We start from the raw sequence: 12866 nt of genomic DNA, 5'->3' as shown, positions 1-12866 counted from the left end.
GTTTTGGTATCCAAATAGAACTCACAATCTCCATCTAATTATGATTAATAACATTATAGGAATGAGCGAAACCAGAATTTATCTTCTTAGTACAATAACTCATCACGAAATTACTTTCGAATTCTAATTTATGTCTAAACCATGTAATCTTTTTCTTTTTTTCCAAATGATCAAAGATCGTGATAACTTTTATCGATCGAATCATATTGATGGTCCAAAGATTCGTGTAAATGGCAGTTGAACATTTCTACAGAACGAGTTTCGATCTGATAATGTATCTTTCCATTGGCTTGAAGAAAACGAGGAGCAAAAATTAAGAAAGTTATTCAAGTTCTAATTCTGAGAGACCATGATATCGATAAGAAATTCATGATAGTCTATGAAACGATTAGCAAAGAGACACAATTAACGGTAGTTAATTAGTCCTATTAATTATCGGAAATGTACTAACAATCAACTGATTTTCCTAACTATTGGATTGCTCATCTTTTCCCTGGTAATTGCATTTAGATTTTACCTGTAACAATCAATACAATCAACTTTTGGCAATCAAATAATTATATGAATTCCCATTGGTGGTGATTTACATAAAATTGGATAAAAAAAGTTATTCTAATGATGTGATGTTGTAATTTATTCATTGTATTCAGTGAACATTTTCAATGAATTATAATAAAATAACGGAATTAATTAATATTATAGATATAAATGTTTTCCAAGCATAACAGTGAAAATTTAATAACATTGATTATCAAACTGGTTGAATAACTGAATTAAAGTTCTGACACTAAAAGTAATTTGATAAACTGATTCTGGTTGATGATTTACAACCAAATAACAATCATTGAGGAGCAATCAAGGGAATCGTAATCAGTTGATGAATTAGGGAACATGTGATATGTGTAAATCATGGGGAGAAACTGAATCACCATGAAGGAAAAAGTTTAGAATTACTTTTAAAATATTGAGAATATGAATATGGAGAAAAATTTAAAGCGACAAAACCACAATCATTAGCATCCAGGTTAAGTAATGATAATTAAACTATCAAGTCTAATTACTAATTCTAACCTTTAACCAACTACTAACTGAATCTCTTTGTTATTACATTGGAAACCATAATAATCATCAACAGAATCATTATCGTCATCATCATGTTTTCATCATTTTTTGTCATTCTCATGCTTTCATCTTCTTCCTCAGAGGAATCTTCATTTTTATAGATGCATTTTTCATCATCATCATCATCATTATGCTTCTTTATCCAAAGTATGGAATTTAGGAAGATTGAGAGAGAGGAAGAGAGAGAAGATGAAGATGAAGATGAAGATACAAAAGAAAAGAAAAAAATTGTTGAAAATAGTCAACACTCTTTTTCCTTGACTTGTTTCAATTCATTTTCTTCTGGTTCTGTTATAATATTTTTCTCATTTTTCACCAACCGCCAGTTTCAGCTGAGAGTTACTCAGATACGACGATGATAAATTACTTTGAATTTCAAACCAATCTCTTTATACTGGAAAAAAAGTGAACCAACAACATGAGATGAAATAACAACAACATCAACTTAGGTTCAACCTAATAAAATATTTTCCTATACTTTTGTATATATAATATAATATTTATGTAATAACAAGAGAGAGAGAGAGAGAGAGAGTGAGACCCAAAAAACGCTCAACTAATTTCTCATCATTATCTTCATACCTTAATCATTATCATGATTTATTCAAGGAGCCACGTATCACCCTGAAGGTACAAAGGAACAACAAAATTTGAGGTCCAAGAATAAGAAACTGGAACCAGTGGTTATCGACCCTTAAGATTTTACATAGGAAACTTTTTCCTTTTCTTCATTAACCTTATGTAGATAAAATGGAGAGGAAACAATCATGAACATGATATGTTATTAACTATGATACTCGTTTAGGATAATTAGATGATATTCCTTTTTCTCAAGTGAAAATTATCTGTTAATTTGCACTTAGAACTTGCGGCAGCTCGAGGTCAATATCAATCGATTTGAATAAGTTTCTTTCTTAATGATTATACTAAATATCGAACTTGAGATAATTAGATGACAATTTCGCACAGTTCCAAGTTTCCAACCTTCATTTTACTTTTCGAATTTCATTTCATTTTTCATTCGAATTTTGAATTCATCGAAAATGTTACATACAGAGCCATCTATCGATTAACCCATTCTCTTTGAAACAAAACTCGATTAGAACAAATTTACATCGCCATCTATATGTTGCAGCGAGAGTTAAGTTGATTCATGAAGATATTAGATGGATGAGGTTATGATGATGGTGTAAAAAACAACAAGGAGGGTATGGAAAGGGTATGAAAGGGAATGTCCTTAAATCATATAGGGTTTTCTATCTGTTATGATAAATGTTTCCCTCTTTTTACATTCTAATTTAATACAATGAATTATGTATTTAATAATAGCAAAAGATAACAGGTAATTCATTTAATTCATTATATTGTCCAATCTAAAGTTTATTAATAAAATTAAACGATATCGAAACATGTTCAGTATCATAATCATTTTCCTCACTCAATTCTTACTTGCCTCATAATAACAGGGAAGATGAGATGAGATGAGATGAAATGAGATGAAGTGAGATTCAAGAAATTGAATTAATCATTAAGATTGTAAATTGTGTATGTTATATATTACTAGTTGATATTTGAGCAATTAGAAGAGCTGCTTGATGAGATTGATTAAATTACCAATTGAATTGCAAATGAAAAGTATTTTGATTGTTAATTTTTGATGGAGAAACTTTTTTTCTTCTTGATTTGTTTTTCTGGTCACAACATTGGCACATTTACACCTCTGGTGTTATTGGTTTTCTGTTGCTTATCAATGGACCTAAAAGTCGTGCTGTTTAAGGACATTGAACCTAAGGTTAGGTCAGAGATTAGGTTATGTTAAATTGGGTTGGGTAGGGTCAGTATCGAGCCCCTGGTCGTGATTATCCTTAATACTTTTACTTTTATTGGAGAGACTGTATTTCTATTTCTATTTGTTATTGTTATTGTTGTTGTTTGTTGTTTGTTGTCTATTAAATAAAAGATTATGAAAGTTTAATGAATAAATGAAGATGAAGAATCGATGTTACTTATTAATAGATATGATGAGTAAATTAAATGGTATTGAAAATAATACGTGAAAAACATACTAATTGAAATGTTAACCCAATGAATTTGTAATTATCTGATTGAAAGGTTTTCCTTTTAATTGAAATTATGTTACATGATCATCATGATAACAACAACTTCAATTTCAAACTCTAATTTTAAAAATCAAATATCATATTGATTTTAACCTTCCATCAAAATATCAACTTAGGTTCAACCTAATAAAATATTTTCCTATACTTTTGTATATATAATATAATATTTATGTAATAACAAGAGAGAGAAGAGAGAGAGAGTGAGACCCAAAAAACGCTCAACTAATTTCTCATCATTATCTTCATACCTTAATCATTATCATGATTTATTCAAGGAGCCACGTATCACCCTGAAGGTACAAAGGAACAACAAAATTTGAGGTCCAAGAATAAGAAACTGGAACCAGTGGTTATCGACCCTCAAAATTTTACATCGGAAACTTTTCCTTTTCTAATTCTTCATTAACCTTATGAAGACAAAATGAAGAGAAAATAATCATTGAGATGCTGAGTTTTCTTTTTCAATTGGTGTGTTATTATGTCGTTTTAGTTTCAATAGAGAGAGAGAGAGAGAGGAAAATGATGGGATTGACAAAAGAAAGAGTAAGATGAGGATGATAATGATGATAATCAGATGATAGGTTAGAAAAGATGATACAAGTTTAGGATAATTAGATGATTTGTTTTCTCAGATGAAGATTATCATTATTCTGTTATTATGTAGTTTGTATGTAACTGTAATTCGACTCAATATTAACTCATGAGATTCCAAATGATTCTCATTCGATGTGAATATATTAATCTTACAATCGATTGGAATCAATTCTCTCTTACTGGTTCATCCATCGAATTTGAGTTAACTAGATGACAATTTACAAGAGGGTCAATTTTATAAAAAGTTCTGAACTCCCCCTTTTGCCCTTCGACTTCCATTTCTTTTCACCTTCGATTTTATCGAAAATGTTACATACAGAGCCATCTATCGGTTAACCCATTCTCTTAAAGATTAGCTTTCATTAGAATAATTTACACCGCCATCTATGTGAATTGTTGGCAACTCATTCGAATGGCGCAGTTTTTAATCGATTAAATCAAAGAGACTTTTTTTCTGTTCTTTTTTCAGGTTCCAAGGGCTTCGGCTCTTTGGTTTTGGGGTTGGTTTTTCCTTCGCAGTGAATTTGTTATCTGTTTATCTCATTTATATATAAAGAATCCCTAGAGTATAAATAAAGATGTAGATTCTTGGTGTTGGTTTTCTCGAATTATTTGTCTATGATTGATTGGTGGCCATTCGATTATTTGGTCCATTTGCACTCCCACTCACACTGCCCCCGATTTCCGCTCCTCCACTGCTATTACTTCCTCCAGAACCTGAGCCTATTCCTCCTGTTCCATTTCCTGTGGTCATGGTATCGCCCGAATTCATATCTTTCTTGTTATTTTCCTTTTTCCACTTCATTCGTCTATTTTGAAACCAAATTTTAATTTGTCGCTCTGTTAGACATAAGATATTGGCTATTTCGATTCGTCGACGTCGAGTTAAATAACGATTATAATGAAACTCCTTCTCCAGTTCGAGGGTTTGATATCTGGTGTATGTTTGTCGACCTCTTTTACGTTCTGAAATGATAATTGAAAAAAAGAACGAAAAAATTAGTCAATTATATAGATTTTCACAATGAAGTTATTCTAATCATTGAATTGATTAAAGAATCTCTATCTCATTGAACCATTTGATTGATTTCGAGAGAATGATTAGTCTTGTGATCAAAATTTCGATTCTTTTTCCATTTCTCTTTCTTATTAGAATTCATTTTTCTCTCTCTCTCCCTTTCTTTTACTCGATACTCTTTCATTGAGTTCCTGTTCCTGTTATTTTATTGTTTCTCTTTCATGATACACATTCATTTATAGAATAGAAAGTAAATCAGAACTTCTGTTCTCTGACCGGAAATGAGTTTTCTTATCAACACAATCACCAAAGCGAATAAAAAAGCTTCTTAGAAAATGAAAAAAGAAAAAGAGATGATAAATTTATCAATTTATCTTTTTCATCTTTTTTTCTCTGAAACAAAATCTTTTTCAATTTACTAATTAAGTTAATGAACTTACTATCAACTACTCACATTGACGGACAATTGGTCAATTTGTACAACACTTTCAATGGGTTAACAAGAAACTCTCTGTTCAGATTTATGCTAATTTTTATGTTAATCTATTCATCTGCCCTCCGGCACTTTTCAATACACTAAATCATCATAAGTATTGTTGTAGTACAATAGTCATAAGGGAAAATATTGACCAGTAGTAAGAAAGTAAATCCATTTTTCTCTCCAATAGAAACTCAAAGTTGTTAATATACAGAAGAAAAGGATAAACAAATAGAAAATATTATTCTGATATATATTTTCTATTTTCTAATTTACTGATAAGTCGAAATGCTTTCGTTTGTGGACAATTGTGTCACTATTGCTACTCGAAGGTGTCAAGTCTATCTAAGTACTTGGAATCATTGGTATCAATCGAATGGCTCAAGGCTCAGAATTCGCATATGATTGAACGATTGTACGATTGAAACACTAATTAGTATTTAGATAATTAGATTGATTATCCTTTCGATCTCTCACCCAGGTAAACATCGATTGTTTATTCTTGATCCTTTCATTTTAATCTAAATATTTTGCATCTTCTTAGATCTAAATCGGTTCCACTTGTGGTCAGTTCTCCTACAAAGGTCAATCTCTTTATCTTTCTATCCAAACAATCATCTCATTACGACCGGTTTTCTCTCCCTTTGCACCTTAAAAAGGAACCATTATAAAAGCTAAGGTACCAATTTAGCTCAAAAGTAACAATAACACACCGAGTTGAACGAGTGTTTATAAATGAGTAAAAATAGAAACTAATAATAAGCGGAGAGCAATAAAGAAAAAGAGGAAAAAAGCAAAAAAGCAAAAAAAAGGTTCCAAAGGTTCCAAAGGTGTTCTCATAGACAGAAATGTGAAAATGCAGCCCTAATTTTATCCTGATTGTCTGTTCTCTTCTTCATTATTTTCTCAATCATCTTTCGTGAAAAAGATACAATCAAGGTCAAGGTTACGTTTATTGCACCAATTTCATGTTTATTATTTTCTTCCTCAGTCAAATAATCATAAAAAATAAGAGAAAATTTTCTTCGCCACAATATAATCATAAAATTATGTTCTATAGATAAGAAACTAGAATAGGAGGAGTAGGTTATCTTCGTCATCACCATTATGACCTTTTGCCTTTTTCCAAGGTGAAAAAATCGAATAAAAAAGGGAAGATAACGTAAAGATATTCGTAAATGGAGTTTTAATGTAATCGAATTTTTTTTTCATTCATGAGAATTTCATCTACTAATACATTTCAAGAAAAAGAGAAATTTTCAATTCTATTATGATGATGAGGAAGAAAAAATTCTGAGCCGAAACAAGATTGAGAATTTAAGATTTGAAATTTTTCTCTAATTTCATTGAGAATTTTTTATTATTCTTATTAAACAAAGTTTTGAAAATTGACTCTGAAAGAATTTTAAGAAAAAGAATAATTTTGAAAATATTATTCAGAATTTGCATCGATCAACACAAAGAACCATGAAACTCATGATCATGATTTCACTTCATCTCCAATTTCATCCACTCAACCACCGATCATTACCACCTCCATTATCATCATGGTTTCCACTAGAATCATTTTCTCACTCGAATCTATTAATATATGAAAAGTATTTCCAATTTAAAATGGTGAGTTAATCACAATCAGTGGAAAGTAATAAAAACAATATGAATCATTTGATTCAAGAATTTCAATTTACATGATTTATCGTCAAGTGATTGAACTATAAATAAGTTTTGTTGAGAATTGAAACTAACGGTTCATTTGATAATCGTTTCGATTTTTCTGATTGGATCTTCCCGTTGGTTGTTTCTCCAATTTTCATGCCTGAGCTTTGATATTAACATTGATTCTTTAATAAAAAGGTCAGATTTTATTCATTTTGTAACAATTTTATTCGCCTTGTCAATTGGTCAGAACTTTACCTTCGAATTTATTTTCTTATTGATAAACAATGAGAATGGAAGCAGATTGTTTATAATCTGTTATTCGAAGACATTTTCATGTGTAACAATGAGATTCCCTCAATTTCTGGTTACTGGTTATTCGTAATCTCTTTCCCTCCTTCTCTCTTTTCATCTTCTCTCCTCCTTCCAATCGAGAGACTACCAAATTTATTCTTTCTCTTCTTTACCTCATCTCTTTCTCTTTCTCTTTCTCCATCTTCTTCCTCTTTTTATCTTATTCTTTTCTTTTCTTTCCTCTTCTCTCTCTCTCTCTCTTTCTCTCTCCAGCTCTCTTTCTTTTTTTCTTTTTTTCTGTTTTTCTTTTTATCGTATAGGTTTTTATTGTTACCTTTTTTCTGGTCACAAATTTGGTTATTTCAGGTTACATACATTGGAATCGTGAGAAGACATTGACAAAAATAAAGAGACTTTTATGTAATCACAAAAAAGACCATCGATTTTTTCTTGGTGACAAAAAAAAGAATAGAGAAAAGTAAAACGATGCTGAGATGAAGAAGATGAAATTACTATGGATGATTGAGAAAATAATGAAGAAGAGAACAGATAATCAGGATAAAATTAGTGATGCATTTTCACATTTTCTGTCTATGAGAAGCGATTCCAAGTCTTTAAGGCCATATGATCGTTTCCCTTTTCATAGTTTACTCGAATCTAAAGATTAGGTTAGGAAGCCGATTTGCTAATACAAATACAATTAGGGTGTCAAAACGTTGAAGCGACAATTATTTGTTCTCTAAACTAAGCAGTCGGTCATATGGCAGGTTAATTATGAATGAGAATTGTAGTTTCTATTGGTTGGAATATGAATTTGTCTTATTTATGAATGGTCAATATTTCCTTAGACTAACTTATAGTTCTTCAAGTATGACCATCGTTATGATTTATTGTCTCTTTTGAAAGGTTAACATAAACAAATTAGCATAAATACAGGAAAAGAATATGAAAGAAAAGGTTACAGGTCATAAGTTTGTGAATTTTGTTCTCTGAGATTATACTAGAGTATTTTTCGAATTGGTCACCTTTGGGTATTCGATTTTGCTTATGATGAAGGAAGAATCTTTTGATTATTATTTTCTAGTTCGTTTGATAATGGAAATTCATTTCCGGTCAGAGAACAGAAGTTCTGATTTACTTTCTATTCTATAAATGAATGTGTATCATGAAAGAGAAACAATAAAATAAAAGGAACAGGAACTGGAACTCAGTCCAAGAGTTGAGAGAGAAAGAGGAATAGAAATGAATAAGGAGAAGAAGATGAAGATGAAGATGAAGATGAAAAGAGAGAATAATGAGAAAAAGAAATGGAAAAACATGAAATGAAAAGAGAATTGAAGAGAACATGATACATGAAGTGAAATAAGTTTTTTCTCTCCATCGAGAAAAGAAACAGAGAAATGAGATTCTAACTCTATTTCCACCAATAGAATAAGAATAAAAAGCCTTTGAGAAAACAGATTTTACTCTTGAAGCAAAACAGAAGAAAAAAAGAATAAAAAGAAAGAAAATAGAGGAAAATAAATATTATCTTCGCTTCTCTCCATCTCCATCTTCATCTTCTCTTCATCCCTTCTTCTACTCTTCTTCTCTTTTTCTTCTCCTTCTACAGGTTCTTTAAGGTTTTCTCCTGTTCCTTGGAGGTTCAGTGAATGTAATAGAGAAGCTCCTGAATCTTGAAATCTATGCAATAAATCAGGTAAAAGCTTCAGAAGAAAATGAATGTGGATGAAGATGAAGATGAAGAGAAAGAAGTAAAATAGAAATGGGGAGATGATGAGAATAAGAATGAGAATGAGAATAAGAATAAGAGGGGGAGTGAGAGTGAGAAGAATGATGATGATGACGATGAAGAAATAGAAGAGAGGAAAGTAGAGAATAAGAAGAAAAAGAAAGAGAGAGATAGAAAAGGAAAAGACTCAAACCTAATCCAAGGCTTTGGAATTGGGATGAGTTGTTCCTACCATTAAGTGTCATGGTTCATGGTTTCTATGGACACAATTCATTAGATCGGTAAGACTCTTGAATAACATTTTCCACAAAAAACAACATAGAGAGTGTCACAAAATAAAGAAAACTATAATATCTGAAACTGATCGGAATCTGTCCAAATAAAGTGGACATAAACAATCAAACCAATTCAATTTAACTACAATGATTTTATCAGGTAAATGAAGCAGTTTAAAAGTTTCGACTTCATCGAAAAGATAAATTCATCAATCTTTTTTATAATTTTGTTTTTATTAGTAAATACCCTTCATGAGAACCTATCTAAATGTGATCGATATTCAGGGTTCTTACTCTTATTCTCAAATCACCTCTTTTTTCCCTCCTTCGAACCTCAGCTCTATTATAGATCAAATGTTGATTCCAAGTAGAATGCTGTCAGAATTAATTTCACGATAATACAGGAAAAGAAGGTAAGAAAAATGATCAAGGAAAAAAAGGATAAACAGAAGAAAAAGAAAAATTGATGATAAACTTTTCTCTTCCTCTTCTTCTTCATCTTGGCAAACCTATTTTTCTATTCTTGTGACAACCAGAATTATCTCAATGGATAAAGATGAGAATCAAGATGAGAATGAAAAAAACAATAGATTAATTTCGTAAGAAGTGAAAGAGAAAACAGAGTAAGATGATGAAGAGAATGATGAGAAAAAGGATGGATTCGAATCCTTTTAAGAAAAATATCGATCCATAGAGACCAATAAATCACCAGTTTCACTCGAAACTTAAAATGTCGAATGGATAAAACGAGAGAATAGAACCAGAATCCTATCGAACTTTTCTTCTTATATTATTTTCTATTTCAATTTCTATTTCGATTTCTATTTCTATTTCTCTTTTTCCTTTATCTTATTCGTTTTCTTCCTTTTTCGTTTCTTTTCAATTTCAATTCCAACTTTTTTTTACATTTCTCTCTCTCTCTCTCTCCATTTTCTTCGTTTTCTTCATTCTCATCTTCTTCTTGTCTTCATCCTTTTTCCACCAGAATCCAACAGAATAACATCATGAAAAAAGAAAAGAAAATAGAACTGAGTGTGAATAGAACTCAAGAATATTAACAAGAAGATAAAAGATAAGATAAAATTTTAGAGAAAAAAAGTAAAACTTTCTGAAAACTTTTTCTCTCTTTCTAATCAGTAATCAAGAAAATCAATCTTATTAAACTTCATTATTCTCTTTAATTCTTATCATTAAATGTTCAGTGACATCTAATCCCCGATAAATAAGATAAATATCATAGATATTTTATTCTGATTGGCTTAATCTCCGAGAAGATGAATCGAACCATCGTCCTGATAAAATCGCGATAAGATAAACTTTGCAACTCGAAACTCAACTAATTCAGTAAAGTTTCAAGTTTCCAAAGAATTACCTCTTCGAATTTCTTACCTATAAGGCTCGAACTTTTCTGATCACAGAATTATATCTAAAGAATAATAAAAGTAAATATACTTTGAATTTCATTTTTGGCTCAAATTAATAATCGAAAGGGTAGAACATTCATTTTCGCCTAAGTAATTATGAGTCGATTAAACAAAGAAAATTCGATTAACACCAATATTTCATGATAATGGACTTTTTCATGATCAAAGTTTCATTTCTTCGCAAGAATATAAGCTTATTGATAATGAAACAAAAGAATTCAAGTTTTCAGCATTTCGACAAAGATACGAATACAGGTTCTAATCTCTTGCATCATAGTTATGAGTACGAGAGATGATAAGTTCTAATCATGAAATCGTATCAGACTTTAAGATACATTGTACAATATAAATGTTCCTGGAATCAATTTCATTTCATTTTGTAATTTAATCAATTTGATTGATTTCGTTTTCACTATTGGAAAATATCAACTTTTATCTAGAATTAAATTCATCCTTAATGTTCATTGGATATGAAATATTACATGTCCCCATGTAAGTATAGGTTCAGAATCGAATTGTTTAGATAAGAAAGAGAAAAGAAAGAGAGAGAGAGAGAGAGAGAGAGAGAGAGAGAGAGAGAGAGATAAGATTCTGATAATGATGATTCAGATAAAATAACAAAAGGATCAATCATGGAATTAGGTTCATCACGTTTCATCTCGAAAAGCTCATCACGTAATCGACGAAAAGAAAACAAACAAATAATTTATCTTTCGTTTTCTATCCTATTCCAAATTATCTAAAATCGAGAAGGCAAACTAAGAGAAGCAAATAATTCGAGAAAAAATCGAAAGTTCTAATTATATGAGAATATTTTGCAAAATTCTACAATCAGAATAATAACCACTTCAATTAATTGCTCAATTAAATTTCTCGTAATTGTTCATTGAAATAAAGTCTATAGAAATTGCTACTTTACATCAACCAATATAATAACCATCAAAATTTATCATTCCAATTACATGATAATATGAATGTGGTGAGAAAGAAGATAAAAGTTCTGAAAAAACTTGAAACTGTGTCATTTATATTTTTGATATCATTTTCTCCTGAATCAGAATCCAAATCAACTAATCAACTAATAAACTTTAATATTTAATGCGATAGTTAATTAACTTAATAGTAAATCTATTATCAAATTGCAACAATCAATTTCGAATGTAATTTAACAATCAACATGATCCATAAATATCGATGTGTATTGAGGGTCCAACAAGATGATGACCAAGAGTGGGAGGGAAATAGAATTTAAGATTTTCTATCAAAATGGAAGATCAATAATAAGATTGATTGATAAGGGAGAAAATGGTTATGATGAGCATCATCATTATCCTCATGAAACTTTACAATCCAATTGACCGGAAAAGAGGGTCAAGTCAATTTGAGTTCACAAACACCTTACACTTGGTTGAACTAAGAACTTTAGTAAATCTAAAGTTCAATAATCATCATGAAGATAAAGATGAGAAGCAAGTTAAAACAATAAGGTTCGTACTTATTTTGGAGAAAGAAAAGTTTTTCGATCTCAATCAACAAGGAAGAGAAAAAAATGAAATCAATTCGTAAAAGAAAATATTTCAAAAGGTAAAGGAAAAGTTTTCTTTTTCTCTTTACTTCTTTCGATGTCCATTTTCTCTGGTCATCTCAACCCCTTTTGTCCATTCGTTTGACACCCATTTAACTTTCTATTTGTGACCTTCGACATCCGCCCACTTTTCTCGTTTCAATTTTCTATTTACTCGCTGATAAGTTTTACTTTTGAACTTATTTTGTTATAGATTTACAACTTGATCTTGATAATAATCGAATTCTGTTTGAATAGAAATTCGGATTTTCGATGCTCTTACACACGAATTGATTCCAAGCACAGAAATATTAGATTCTATTTACACGGCTGAATGAACATTAGTGAGATTTTATCATTATTAATGAAGAGAATGGAAATATGAATTATCTTTCTTATTACCATGACCTTTATCATTCGATGAGGTATTTGAGTGGAATCAGCAGATAACGAGGAAAGTGGTGTAGATATAGAACAGAATTATGATGGAGAATAATTGCTTCTTCCTTTGGAATTTATTTCATCTGGTAAATATGAAAATATCAGGAAAAGAAGGCTCAACATGAGGATGAAGAGGAAGATGATGATC

The 12866-nt window shown here is 30.4% G+C and overlaps 1 protein-coding gene across 1 annotated transcript in view; it reads right to left on the bottom strand.

The window, feature by feature from the left end:
* Positions 1-2671: 2671 nt before the first annotated feature.
* LOC128396341 (homeotic protein antennapedia-like) overlaps positions 2672-12866 on the bottom strand; it is a 35230-nt gene continuing 25035 nt past the window's right edge. Inside the window, 1 exon segment of the mRNA XM_053356915.1 lies at positions 2672-4802. Coding sequence (XP_053212890.1) covers positions 4453-4802 — 350 coding nt within the window. The 3' untranslated portion in view covers positions 2672-4452.

The sequence above is a fragment of the Panonychus citri genome, unplaced genomic scaffold (genome assembly GCF_014898815.1).
Source record: "Panonychus citri isolate SS breed McGregor unplaced genomic scaffold, ASM1489881v1 Contig00143, whole genome shotgun sequence".
NCBI lineage: Eukaryota > Metazoa > Arthropoda > Arachnida > Trombidiformes > Tetranychidae > Panonychus > Panonychus citri.
This window is presented reverse-complemented; position numbering and strand designations above follow the sequence as displayed.